The sequence below is a fragment of the Amphiura filiformis genome, chromosome 14, assembly GCF_039555335.1.
Source record: "Amphiura filiformis chromosome 14, Afil_fr2py, whole genome shotgun sequence".
Lineage (NCBI taxonomy): Eukaryota > Metazoa > Echinodermata > Ophiuroidea > Amphilepidida > Amphiuridae > Amphiura > Amphiura filiformis.
In genome coordinates, this window is record NC_092641.1 from 22,187,599 (window position 1) to 22,202,922 (window position 15,324).

At 38.4% G+C, this 15,324-nt stretch overlaps 1 protein-coding gene across 9 annotated transcripts in view; it reads right to left on the minus strand.

The window, feature by feature from the left end:
* Positions 1–2,637: 2,637 nt before the first annotated feature.
* The window catches only part of LOC140169836 (Golgi-associated plant pathogenesis-related protein 1-like), a 42,155-nt gene continuing 29,468 nt past the window's right edge, over positions 2,638–15,324 (minus strand). For all 9 annotated transcript variants that reach the window (XM_072193142.1, XM_072193146.1, XM_072193145.1 and 6 more), the window contains 4 exons: positions 12,570–12,710; positions 10,837–10,956; positions 5,229–5,315; positions 2,638–4,087 (listed from right to left, as the gene is read on the minus strand). In XM_072193142.1, coding sequence (XP_072049243.1) covers positions 3,903–4,087; positions 5,229–5,315; positions 10,837–10,956; positions 12,570–12,710 — 533 coding nt within the window. In that variant the 3' untranslated portion in view covers positions 2,638–3,902. The remainder of the gene's footprint in view (positions 4,088–5,228; positions 5,316–10,836; positions 10,957–12,569; positions 12,711–15,324) is intronic.

Sequence of the window (15,324 nt, forward strand, 5' to 3'; positions counted from 1 at the left end):
TTTTAATAACGCTTTCAAATATTGTGTGTGCGTATATTGAACCCATATTAATTGAGTTCGTGTGTTTTTAAAATAGAGACCATGCGATTTCCAAACGTAGACATCGGACGTACGTTGATCTATTCAAAACCACTCTCTTGTATCGACGCGAGGTCACGTATTTAGCTATTTTTGAACGTAGATACATCGTTAAAAATGCACAAAATTTGTCCATTTCACAATATGTTAAAGACAGTCAAAGATAATTAACATACGAAGGAAAGTCTAATTATTATTATGATCCTTTTTGTTTTTAACAAATCATTATAATAAAGTTACAGCGATGTGTTCAAAATGGACAAAACTTAAACGCAATATTCATACGCAGAGATTGCCCATTGAAATGTATGTGACACTTTGCGTACAAAAAATGACATTGCGATTTCACATTTTGGATTCCAACGTAGAATAAAACGCAGATGCTACGTTGAAATATGTTGATTTTACCTCATGTCTAAGTCCATGCAACGCGCCCAATTTTCAGGACGAAAAAGTCTCATTTTGAAAGTAAAGTCATGATCATGTATGGATGTACTGATCTTTAATCTACGAAAATATATGTTTTTGGGCAACTATAATATTTGGGGAGCACAAAAAAACAATTAAGTTTAATCAGCATGTTAAGTCAAAATTTTAGTCAAAATCAAAAGCGGCCTGATTGAATTAGGCAGAGACTCAGCTTACTGTTAATTTTTACAATCACTGTGCCCTCTATCGACCTAGATTAGATTAGATTAAATATTATAGTCTTTATTGAAGCTGACTTGTTCTCCTTCGGGACGAATGAACACAATCCAGTTTGGAACAGAGACTAGCAATATTTAACACCGTATTAACGTACGTAAAAACGTACGTTCCATGTGCTGCGTTTGGAACATCGCAATCTCTTTAATATATTGTTTTAAAAGGAACCGACATCCAATGACCCCTTCCTTCTAGACTTTTAATGATAATCCACGGACTGCTTCTGCCGCGAAATCGGGTGTCCGCTAGCTCACAAGTGTCAACTTGTTAATTATAGTTATTAGTTTTGTTATCGCGTGATCAGAGGCTCTCGAGGAGGCGATTCCCGTCCAGGTTTTCCGATAAAACAATCTATTTCTTAAAAAGTCAAAATCTCAACTTAACATATAAGTGTCAGAATGAAAACACCAATTGAAACAGTGGTTGTGATATCCAAAGTTTATGGCCACTTCACATCCGATTGTGTTGATATTAAGATAATATAGCATTACAATAAGTTACCATAGACCGAGTGACAAACTATAATGAGCTATAACATCATCACCCAATTTACATCTCGCCGTCCACAGCCAATAGGGTGCTTGCACGGAAGGTCATTAGTTCAAATCATTCTCCAGACACGGTCCAGAACTTAGATGAAAATGCATTGAGTACAATACCAATCACCTGTTTAACTGGTATTGAACAAAGTAATTCCTTTGTATTCCATGCATTAGCATGTCTTAATTCTGGAGCGTGATGATTTGAACTAATGACCTTTCGTGCAAGCAATCTATACAACCATTGGCCTCTTTGCCCAATATTCATGAGAACCGCATACAAGGGGGTATGTTTTTGAAATCACCCAGAAGTGAAAGAGCTATATCAATGAAATGTTGTCAGTGCAATCACTGGTCCTTATGTACACTATAGTGCAAAAATGGTCTCATAAGTATGTTTACTTTACTTTACAGGTGCCGCTAGATGCCAGTCATCTGCTGCCCCAGTTACCGCACATAAACTACAAGATGGAGAAAATCGAGGCAAGCAGCGTGAGTGAAGACCTGTTTTTGAAGGGTTACAGTGCCCAAAAAATCTATTATAAAATGAAAGCTGTCTACGATGGTGATTGTCATATGGCACTGTTGCTTTTTGGAAAAGGAATTTTTATTTCATCGTAGATTTTCTGGGCACTGTAACCCTTAAAATGAACTTAATCACGCTGCGTGCCTCAATTTTCTCCATCTTGCTGGTTTGCTGAATCTGCTTGCTGGCAGATACTGACATCTAGCGCCACTGTAAAGAAAGTAAACATACTTATCGGACCATTTTTGCACCATAGTGTACACTCTTAACATTATTTTACTCAGTGATGGGAGTAAATCGTGTTGAGTAGTAAGTTGAGTGAAGATTTAGTCAGCAAAGTGCAAAACACGAATTTTCGTATAACCCTCGCCCGAGCAAAGCCGTTAAAATCATGTTGAGTAAAGCCTAGCGCAACGCTGCGTTAACTGCCACGTTTCACGCAGTGACAGGTGAGGAGTTAGTCAGCGTTAATTTATACTACGCACACCACAACCCTTCTCTGGATAATTTAATTAACCCCCTGGACACTACTGGTTATATAACAGCATTCTGATTGGTTGATATCTTGAAATGCTCATTTCAGTAGCCAATTATGACTAGGCTTTAAACTATTTATGGTCAAACTTGCATTTGCAGGTGATCATTATTAATACCCTCCTTGATTGGTTCAAATTGGATACAATATTCATTTTGGCCAATCGGTAGGTAGTTCTCATATGGTTAAATTTTTATATCAAGGAGAACAAGTTAAACAAATATCACGATACCGCTAGGTAGATATGACGAGAATTAAAAGAATCCAAATTTATTGATGTCATTTTATTTCAAGTAACATTGAAAGTTTTGTACAATGTTGTTTTCTTACAAACCATAAAGGTTCAACAGTGACAATTAGGCACTACTTACAAATACATTACTCAATGATCGCCATCTTGGATTCGTTTAAATTCCCCAACGTAGAGGGGGTGCATCGATGCACCGTGAACATGTTTTTAAATATAATTCTTTGCTTCATATGGATAACGCTGACAACATTCTAAGTATATTTCAAACAAATATATTAAGCAAGGGTATTTTAATTATGTTGCATTATGGTTTTGTTATGCTCGTTTTAAACATGAAACGGAGTCAGAACAAAATGCCTTGGTTGAAATGTCAAAGGTCATTTGATTTTTGTGTTTCCGTGTGATGATAAAGATCGCTAGCTCGATATGCAAATTTTGTGTTTTGAACATTCTCAATACATGAACTACATAATCCAATGATATTTAATATTAAACAATTAGCTTATCTACAATCTAACATACGTTCTAAAGTATATTTTTATACAGTGATGATACAACATAATATATTTCTTTGTATATTTGTGTAACCGTTTAAATAACTAACATTTACAACAACAATAAAGTGTTGAATATTTCTCACAAGCATTGAAAACAATCAAAGACTACTACGTGCATACCATTGTTCTCATACTCAGTAATTAATTTTGCATGTTAACTGATATGGACTTAGAATTAGCTTAATCATTTAACCGTTTCTATATTAGCTTCAAAGAAAACAGAAGCAAACTCATACAAGTTTATTTTATATCATGAAATGAAGAAACCATCCAACTCGCTAATTGTCTGTATGTACATGTATATATATATATATATATATAGGCGTAAGAAATTTGAATAGACGACAACGTAGCTGTGTAACATTAACTTTTATTCCGAGCTTTCGCCCTCAGGGCTTCATCAAGGCATAGGCAAACTGTTAAATGAATAAACTCTTACTTATATATATATATATATATATATATATATATATATATATATATATATATATATATATATATAGCTCACCATGTTTACCTTTTAATGAAAGCAAAACTTGTCTTTTTATCGCATTATCCGGTGTATACTCCTTTGCCCCAAAACTTATTTACATATTTATGTTAATGCCTCTTTTATGTAATATTTAACTCTTACTTAACAGTACTTTTGTATTTTGTTGACATCAACTTGGTCAACCATTTCTTCTGGTAAGTTTCCCATGCGGCAAATCATTTATTTTGGTGCCGGGACATTTTTGCGCCAGTTTGCGACATTCTTAGCTTTTGGCCTCATATTCATGTTACCAGGTGGATCGTATTCACAGGCGGTGAAGACCCTAGTCATACCTTGGAAGGGGTGTTCAGCTGTCCAGCACCCTATCTTCTTGGTTGCGGCCCACACAACTTGAGTGAAATGTCCTATAATGAAAAATAAAAGTGCAAATACACTGTAAAAAATGCGTCTTTTAAAGCTTTGAAAACTTTTAAAATTTTGTATGTGTTGTACTTGATTAGTAACATTATTGATTCAATAAAAACAAGTATCGCAGCCGCATTCTCTCGGTCGGGGTTGTTCCATCCAGTGAACTTACCCAATTCTTACGACTGTCAAAGGGGACACTGTGAAATCCCTATTGGTTTGTACAGGGCCTTTCAGTTCCAGTCAATTCTCTCCGCATAGAAAACACCAATTTGCTTTTCCTGTAGTAATTATTGGGAGTTTATTCCCATCAACCTTTCGGAATTGTATCCTCAAGAGGCATTTATTTTATGACATGTTTTGTGATTTCCCCCATTGAGTGCAATGGTAAGGGCCCCCTTTGTGTCCGAGTGAGCAAGATGGAGCAGCCGACTCTCGGCAAAAACAACCAATGGGATGCAGCGATCTATTTATCTAACGTCATGCTGACCGACAGAATCGACGGTCGATCCCAAGGTTTTTTTTCGGTCTGTTGTTTCGTTATATGCCTATGTATATAAATTGTGTACATACAATAATTTCGGTGTCGTTCATTGTTCTTAAGCTGAATGTTTGGTGTGGTTTTTTTGTGGTTTTTTTTGTGTTTTTTTTGCTTTTTGTTTGGTTGTTATGTTTCTATTTTGGCGTTGATTTCAATGCAGATCAACTGTTTGTATGTTTATTCCTGCTAGGAAGAAAGTGTTTCATCTTTGCATTATTGTGTGCTTAGGAGCTGGGGTATGTATACGGGTGTTGGGTATGTATATACTTGAAAACGAGAACACCCTTCTGAATACGCATGTGATAACATTGGACACAGTTGACATCCTCCAACCGAGGACGTCGTTGGTCTCTATCCCCCATTAGTATGTTGCAAACAACGTAAAAAATGAAAATAAGACACTCGCTGCCTTTTATAATGGTATATAGGGAAAGTACACGGTTAGAGGGGATAAAGTAGGGTCAAAGGTTGGGCGCATGTGTATAACTATTACGTCATCATTGAGATCGGTCCATGTTAAAGGTCCTCTTCAAAATGCTAAGGTCCTCTTTGCAGTAAGTAGAGGGTGGGTGTGTGAATGGGGTGTATGTGAACATTACCTGTTCCATAGCTGAACATAGTGGGTGTATTGAAATTATATCCTGGGTTTGTCATCTCATCATACCATGCCTTGACTGGATCTTGACCTGAAAATAACAGATAAATTGAAAGAAACTTAAACAATCTGATCGAAAAGTACAATTGATATTCTCTATAAACGTTATATGCGAGGTGACACTTACGGTGGGTTTGCACTCTTCCTATAATATGAGATGACATGTGACGTCATAAAAACCAGTTGGTCGGCAGTTAAAGTGGCACTGTTCTTTTATACCCGCCAGTATGCGCCTGCATCGTGCCTTGATGCTGTGCTTTTAAAATCGCACCAAAAATGCACACATATTAGGGCATAAAAAAGTGTATTGATCGTATCGTGGCTGGTCGAGAAAACCTCGATGTAATTTGATCTCTAAAATACAAAACCTCATGGTAATAGGGATAAAACTGTGTCATTGTTACCAAAAATTATATATAATTGAAGACAGAATAAAAAAGACTACTTTGCGTATGACGCCCTGTCAACCAGACCAAAAATGCCGTACTGCGCTGGTCTGCACCCAATTACGCCCACAATCACGCCGCTCCTTTGCCCTGACGTCAGACACAAACTAGTCTTTTTAATTCGGTCTTCAATATTATAGCGTTTGCATTAAGAAAAACCACATTGCATATCAGGTTTTCCTGCCCATCAAATATCATAAAGGCATGTTAAATCCAGTATTTGAAACTTGATAGTAGACTTGTTAAGGGGTGAAAATGGGGCGAACGCTGCATTTTTTAGTACAAAGGTCCCACTTGGCATGAATGTTCCTTGGGGCAAAAGGAAAAGATTCATCCAAAGAGACACTCTGTATCTATGCATAAAACCCCCTAATTAGCATAAATTATGCTAATTAGCACCCAAAATATGGTATTTTCTAACTTTTAGCCCATTTCACTTAAAAACATGTGTAAACAGTTGAATTTGGATTAATTTAGGATAAGGAATTAATTTTAGGGATAATTTTGGGAATATGTGGCCATTCTGACCCCCAAATCCAAGATGGCCGCTGGCCGCCATCTTTAAAATATGCGTTTTACAACTTTTGAACCAATCGAGCTACAGACTTGTGTGGCATATCAATTTATACTAACATGGGGGTGGGAAACTCATTTCTGGCACTGTTTATAAGATAGGAAGTCATTTGAAAAGGGCACAGTGGTTTTTAAATGTAAATTCCAATGTACCAGTCTTTGACAATATTGTAGATGGATGAACATCAAATTTATGTTTGAATATATAGTTTGGTTCAGTGCGTCACCAAAATTTTGGTCGTTGGCAATTGTGGGGATTTTCTATATTTTGCTTTTTTTGAAGTCTAGGATTCACTTGTAATGAAAACCAATGTTTACCATTTTTTAAATACCAATATGGCGGCCATTTTGACAATCCAAAATGGCCGGTTAATCTGCACACACGCAGTCATGTTCAGTTCCTAAAAGTGGACCTTTGAACCTGAAATAGTTACTTTTTATTGGACTGTGCAGTCATACGTCTTCTAAGCGTGTCCAAGCGCAGGGTCAAATGCGCCCGAGCCAATAGCTGACGCAGTGACGAGCAGAATCGTTGAATTCAGATAGGTCCTCATGTGTGCAATGTTGCCCCATCTGTGGACAGACCAACAGGTGTTCCATAGTCTGTGGAACCGTTCCACACTCACAGGTAGTGTTTTGTCCTTCTGGTAGGTATCCCCATTTCTGCCAAGCGACCTTGCACCTTCCGACCCCTGATCTTAGTCTGTTGAGACACCGCCATTCAGGCCATGTGGAATCAGCTCCAGGTGGTAGCTGCTCACTGGGTTGTAGTCCCATAGCTGGTGAATTGGGAGATCTCTCTTTCCACAGGGTGAGTCTTTCCGCTTCCTTGGAGACTGTCCCAGGAGGATGAACTTTGCTTAGGAAGCTTCCTCTGGATTTAAGGCGTTTGGGGGCAGCAGTCTGGTTGAACATGGGGTGCTTTATATCAGTGGTCTGACGCTCACGCTGTTGCATGCTGGTCACTTGTCGGCGTACATCTGGAGGGGCTATAGCAGCTAAGGTGTAGAGACTCTCCGTTGGTGTTGATCGGAGGCATCCAGTGATAAGTCGACAGCATGCGTTGAGTACTGGGTCCACCTTCTTGGCATGAGTTGATCTTCCCCACACTGGGCAGGCATATTCAGCACTAGAGTAGCATAAAGCCAAGGCTGTTGATCTGAGAGTGTCTGGTCGGGCTCCCCATCTGGATCCAGTGAGCTTGTTCAAAATGTTGTTTCGTGAACAAACTTTGCTCCTTGTCTTCTCAATGTAGCTCTTGTATGAGAGTGTACGGTCGAGAGTGACTCCCGGATATACGGGTGTTTCACAATGCTCTAGTGTGGTTCCAGACCAGGTCACCTTCAGTTGACGTTTAGCTTCACGGCATTTTGATGAGCTCCGTCAGGTGGATATCTTTCGTTAGCTCCAGGATTTTGCTGAGGAGACATCTATGATTGACGGTATCGTAAGCTGCTGAGAGGTCGACGAAAACAACTCCGGTTACCAATCCATCCTCAAATCTATCCTCAATGTGCTGGGTAAGGTTGAGAACTTGGCTTGTTGTTGATTTGCCAGGACGGAAACCTGCTTGTTCTGGGATGAGTTGCTCGTCTACCACAGGTGCCAGTCTGTTGAGCAGGAGACGTTCGAATAGATTGTAGGTATGGCTGAGAAGCGATATTGGTCGATAACTCTTTGGGATGGATGGATCTTTCCTGACTTCAGCAGACCGATGATGTGAGACTTCTTCCAGATCTTAGGGAGTCTGTGGCTGCGACGACAGGTGTTGTAGAGCTGTAAGAGCCATTTCTTTGCCTCTGGACCAAAGTTCTTCAGCTGCTCACTTGCGATGTTGTCAAGGCCAATTGCTTTCCCTGGTTGGAGTTTGGCGATTCCTGCTTCCAGCTCCTGCATAGTAAAGGGCTTGGTGAAGCCGGGGTCTCCGCTGTATTTGGTCTTATGTTTCTTGCCACTTCTTCCATTCAGGAGCAGTTGGTGGGCAACCTGGTTGGGTGTGACTTTGGGCTGCTGTGGGGCTGTTGTAGGGTCACCTTGAAGTTTGCGGATGGTGGACCATGCCTTCCTGCTGTTGCGGGTCATGACTGCTGACTCTACGAGGGTATGCCAGGTCTTATTACGCTCTTTGGAGATGGATTCCATAACTGTCGCACCCTTTGCTGTTGTTTCCTTGGCGAAAGGGTCAGCTTCAAACATGGTTACATACTCTTGGTATTCTTCTGCACATTCCTTGGAAAGGCCTGGTATGTATTCCACCCTGCAGCCTCTTGGTATATGTCTACGAGCAGTCTTGGAAACTAGTTGGGCAAAGGTGTCATAGTTGTCTGGAGTTGGAGTAATTATCTTCACCTTCTGGTCTAGCTCTTTTGTGAATCCGTTCCAGTCTGCTTTCTTGTAATTGAAGGCACTATGTTTGGTGAGATTACCAATAACGTTTATACTAATTGGCCGGTGTTGTGTTTGGGGAACTGGATCCAATACAATCTTCTTACACATGTCAGAGATGTTGTTAGTGACAATAAGCTACAATAGCTAGATCAGGGTTGTGTCCTCTCTTCCAACGGGCACTATGGAACGAAGGAGGAAGTTTGGAATCATGAATAAGGCTCAGCTGGTGTTTGTATATCCATTCCTAAACTGCAGCTCCATCGTTGTTGGTTTCTTTGTAACCCCATTGAGTGCTGTGGCTGTTGAAATCGCCGATGAAGATACATGGCTTGGTGTCAGTGTTAGAAGTGAAGAGAGGGAGCTTGAAGTCTTCTGCTGGTTGCTTGTAAACTGATGTTATTGTTACATTACTGAGCTCAACAGTGAGGACTTCAATGTTGTTGTCATCAGACATCAGAGTGGCTTCAATCACAATACCTTCTTTCACAAATATCGCACTCCCGTATTGACGATGTGGTCTCTCAACGGCAAGGACCATACCTGGTATGATTGTTGCACACTCCGCTGATGATATTTTGCTTGGCGGTAAAGAATCCTTCGACATTCAGTGATGTAACTGTCAAAGCAGGCCTTAGAAAAGGTCTGCTTGGACTTCCTTTGGCGATTCTGGGCATGATGGAAAGCTTCTAGATGATAAGTTGCGCTTGGTGGTGGCAGGATTGGTTGGTTATCCAGGGCCGCGTGACCTATTGGTTCGGACGCTCCTACCATGACCCCAAAGTCATACTGATATGGTACAAGTTCAATATGTTTAATGTAATACCATAAACCAGTGTGTCATTTACCACGCATGTTTTGAAGGTACAAAATCAGGAATGATTGAGAGCAGTTTTTTCTGACTCTCCCTGTATAGCAAATAAATACACCTTTAAATTAACTCCTTTAATCAAATTAATGCCGGAAATGAGCTCTACAGCCCCAAATTAGTATAAATTGATATATCACACAAGTTGGTAGCCAGTATGATTCAAAAGTTTTAAAAACGTGTATTTTAAAGATGGCGGCCAGCGGCCATCTTGGATTTGGGGGTCAGAATGGACACATATTCCCAAAACAACCCCCAAAATTAATTTCTTATCCTAAATTAATCCAAATTCAACTGTTTTCACCTGCTTTTAAGTGAAATGGGCTAAAAATTAGAAAATACCATATTTTGGGTGCTAATTAGCATAATTTATGCTAAGTAGGGGGTTTTATGCATAGAGACAGAGTGTCTCTTTGGATGAATCTTTTTCTCTTGCCTCAAGGAACATCCATGCCAAGTGGGACCTTTGTACTAAAAAATGCAGCGTTCAACCTCTTAACAAGTCTACTAGGATATGTAAACGACAGATAACACCAAAAATATGAAGAAATTATTTCCAAACCGTGTTAAGTCAACAATCATTATGTTGCTCATTTTGAAGAATGCTGGTTAACAAAAAGCAGGTCTTTGTCTCATTTCGTGAACAAAGATACACGTACCATTGTTTCCTTTCGTTTCCTTTATAATCGGTTATCCAACTGAAGCTATAATACCAGCTTTATTGCGATGTCGCACATTGAAAACAGACACTTGTGCACAACCAGAGAAGATCTGATTTAATCAGTTGAGCTGCTTCAATGAGTGTTATCTTGGTTTAATAGCTTTTAATGGGGTTTAAGTCCTGCAAAGGTCGAGATGAATTCTACTGTAGACATGACTGCATCATGACTGGTATCAATCTTCATCAATTTAGAGCTTTTTGTAGTAAATTTGGTGTCAAATTGGAGCTAACAGAATACTACACACGATCGTATCAATCACATTGTCATAATATGTGAAGGTTTAGATTTGTGATCGTGACGGGATACGTAAGCGAGGACTTTCTTTTTATGTTGTTGGCCTATTTATAAACCGATCCTAATCCATATATAAACCATAAAATACCGTACGTGAAATGCTGAGCACTGGTAATGGCAATAATGGCTTCGCACAGCAAACAAATCAGTAATGTCACCCTCGATAGATAGCATATTCTAAACGAATGGTTATATCGTTAATTAGGCTTTGTCGGTGTTAAAAAATCATAAAGATATGCATATTTTTAACAGTTACGTAAATACCTGTGATTGCACCTAGACCAAAACCTCCTCCCCACATAGCCCATAGATTTTCACCATATTTAGCGTTACTTGTGTGTTGCATGCCACCCTGATTGACATTCATCTGGACATTAGCCTTGGCTACCTATAATGAGGTAAAAAGGAAGAAAAAAGAATAATGGTTAAAATTAATATATATTATATTCTGTATATAATTTGCTTGACTTCAAAAAATTATATTGAAAAACAGATCAACGTGCTCATAAATAATACATTCGTTTTTCCTAAAACAGTTATTAGTAACCCTTTTTTATTGCGTGTTACACATGGTTTCCGTGTAGTGAGAGTGCCTGGTTGACCTCATCTACTAAACTTTTAACGTTTCCCCTGTGAACTCTAACCCTTATACAATATGGCGCCTATTGTCTAGACCTCGGATACACACACTCGAATTGTCACGTGATTGCAGTCGCCCTACCCATTATTCAAAATCCCTGGCACGCTAGTTCACTTGTTCGAGAACGCTTTATGTACAAATCAATAGGGCATGCAATGGAGAAAACTGCAACTTTTGAATTTGACATCTTCCTTGGGTTTTGGGATCATCGTGTCTTTATTTCTTGAACGATTTCAACGAAGTTCGAGCTAAACGATGCAGCTATTACCTGCTGGTTCCAGTTATGAGATACAGGGTGTCCCAGAATGAACTATACCGGAAAAGTTGGATTTTTTAAAGTATGAAGGGCATTAATATTGGTAGTATTGTTTTAAATTCTTAGATCTACATAAATTTAGCTTTTGTAGAAATTTTAGATTTTTTTTGGCATAAAATTACATAAAAAATATGTTTTTTAACCGAAATATCTGAAGTCATATTGAAATGTTTCACTTAATTCCATATCAAGGATTGTTCAGGGTTGTATGCTCTACATCTGTGCCAAATTTGATGTATTTCCTACAAAAGAATGTAGGATTGACGGCTGGACGATGGTGATAAAGCATTCATGTGTTATGATGCCTTTGCGCTGTAAATGACACAAATGCAGTTTTGTCCATTTTCAGTAATACCAATGTCACGCCAAAACGAATCAAGCTATTTCCATGAAAGTCATAGAATAGGTAGGTGATTATGTGTGCCATTGCATTGCACTTATCACAATTAGATACACTGTTGACTATATATTTTTAATATTTTTTTCAAACACGGTATAGATCATTCTGGGACACCCTGTATCTGTCTTTGGGGTGATCTAAACTGGTACCTTAAGTTTTTCTGCGCACTGTATTTATCCGTTGGCCATTTGATAACTATCAGTTTGAATCATACATTTTTCGTGTAGCAGTTTCATAAGAGCACCGTATACATGGCCCGGGGGGCACTCCGACCTTGGAGGTGACGCGTTTGTAGGGCTGTTAAGACCCCCTTTTTCAGCGTCACTGTCACCCAAAGACCCCATATTTTTCTACGAACACATGTTCTGTCACCCAAAGACCCCATATTTTTCCATTTGATCTTTCACCCAAATACCCTTATTTTTCAATTTGAACAGCAAATAAAGCAATTTGAAGCCATTTAAAACTAGAAATTCGATGTTCGAGGTTTCTGTGGCGCTGTTTTGACTCTCACCCAACGGTTCATTTTTTTTAAAAGGTCATGTTCTCATTTTTCTCGCACCGAATGCCCCCTGCGAAAGTGCCAGCCCTGCATCTATATCCATTTCATATTGAAGTGCCTTTCCCCGGATACATGGAACCTACCCTTTCTAGACTCTTGTCGTATTTGACTTTTCCTACACCGTGAAGACACCTGTAGTAGTTATGCCATTCAACGTAGTCGTCATTCAATTGCTTGACATTACGTCCATTCTTTGCCTTTGGTTTCTTGCATTTTCCACCTAAATAAATCAAAACGAATCACATTAATTAACTCTCTTCACGCGGATGTCGACTGCAGACGATTTTTTTTTTAAATTTAAAATTCAAAAATTTCAAAAATTTAAATTTTCATGACCATATTTGGAATCAGCATGACAAATGCATTAAAATGAGTACAAACAAGCCTAGTATTGGTTCAGCAGTTCTTAAGATAGCTCTTGATATTTTGAGAAAATATTTCAAAACTTGAACTTTTTCCATTGAAGCGCATGGCTAGCATGCAGAGCATTAAACATGAGGTATTATGGACCCTCTATTCGCTGCACATGGAAGTAGCATCATATTGCATATCAACATTATTTTTTAGTGATTAAAACGTCTTTGTGTAATTCTAAAATAAATTGCACTTTCCACCAAAACGCTGTGAGCTACGTTACCCCTTTTTAACACACGTTATTGGAAAGACGTAAAACAGAGGTATCAACGTAGTTTACTGTTTTTGAAAGGAAACACTCAAAGGTTTTTAAAAATAACAGTAAAAATCGTGATGCTGTAGCATTTTTGGCATAGAAATGTTGTAAACATTGAAATTTCGACCGACCATGTTAAGATTGGTGAGCTACGTTACCAGAATTCCATAGTATGCACTTGTATAACAAGTACTTCCTAATAATATGTGATAGGTACCAGTGATCGAACCCCATTTATATTAGAATTAACCGACATAACATTCTAACGTTGGCAAATCACATCAAAAACATTAAAAACCCGTGAACTACGTTACTGTGAGCTACGTTACGCCCTCATTTATACGTCTTCAAAACTTCTATGAAATGGTGAAATCGGTGTTACATTTCACTCAAGTGATCTTTCGTTTGCTTTTTATGACCTTGGATTAAGTAAAACCAGCCCATTTTATAGCCGGTAACGTAGCTCACATTACATTGAGTTTTAGTGTTAAAAAACATCATGACTTCCTGAAAGAAAAATATACAAGTGGTGTTGACAATCTTTTACATCTGAAAGCAGTGATAAATTCTAGAAAACACAAAAAGCAGGACGTTTTGAGCAACTGTTATTTTTTCAATTTTTACAGTGGATTGGCACCGGATTTTGTAGAATGAGCGATATAGGCTACAACATCTATCATTATTATTGTATGTACACAATTTATTTAAACATCTCATAAAAAGTAACTAACCCCCCTTAAATAATGGCCATTATTCAAAAAGGGGCTATTGTATTACAAATCTGTAAAATGCGTTGGAAGCGAAATTGATTAATGTTTTCTCAACATTTCTGAAGTGGTTGTAAGGGGTTTTGAAACTACGCTCTTCATATAAAGAAAAAGATACCTCTTTAGAGACGATGAATCGAGATACAAGTTCAAATCACCCGGCAACATTGCGCATTTTGACACCTAATTTGATACGATAGCCCAGAAAACAATAAAACACCTGTCAATTTAACGTAGTGAGGTCCAGATTTGAAAGTTTGCACTTACATACAATACAAAAAACACTCAGATATCATTACACAAATTTCCTTCCATTATACTGAATACGAAATCAATACAATTTACTGCAACTTTCAAATCTTGGGTTACATTGATTTAAATGTACGCTGTGACGTCAATTTTTAGTCAATTGCTACAAATGAAGTGTCAAAATGTGCAGAAATAAAATCTGCTTCCCACGCATTTTACAGATTTCTAATACAAGTGCCCGTTTTTGAATAATAGTCATTATGTAAGGGGGTTAGTTACTTTTTTTAGATGTTTACATACATAACACCTAAACGACAGACCGAACAATATAAATAAATTATACACACAAGCTCACGAATAAAACTGAATTTATAACCCATCTCTGAGCGACGAGCGATTGATATTTGACCAATAAGGTAGCGCGCTTTTCCAACGCAACAAAGGGCGCTCTACCTCATTGGCCCAAGAACAATTGCTATCACTCAGCGATGTAGTATGAATTCAGCTTAAGAACAATGAACGACATCAAGATTCTTGTACATACACAATTTTTATACAAAAGACTATATAATAATTAACCAACAGACCAGACAATACAAATAAATACACATAAGCTCACGAATAAGAACAATGAACAAGAACGAAATACATGACAAGAACGAAATACATGACAAAAGCACAAAAAATAGTGGGCTATACACAGGCATAAATTCCCAACCGACAAGCCTCTTGCGATGAAGGGTGTACACCAGTAAATAACCTCCATTGACTTTGTGTACAAACAGGGTCCGGGAAAACGTCATTTTCTTGACTCCAGAGCGACTCAGTTCTTCAAAACTTACCCTTTCTGCAAGTTGAAGGTCAGATGAAGACATCCATTGTAGAAATTATATATGGAGTTCAGCATTTTTTTCCAGAAAAATGCCGACTAGATCACCCTATAGCCCACTTAATGTGGGAGACAGCGTCATTAAACCATCTGATAATTTTCGGAACTTGGGCACAGTGTTTGACTCTCGCCTAACGATGATTCCTCACATTAATAGCATGATTTCTTCAATCAATTTCCAGTTCCGTAATATTCGCCGTATTCGTCGCTTTTGGACCACAAAACACTTCACACAGTTGTGCAAGCTCGTGATATCTCG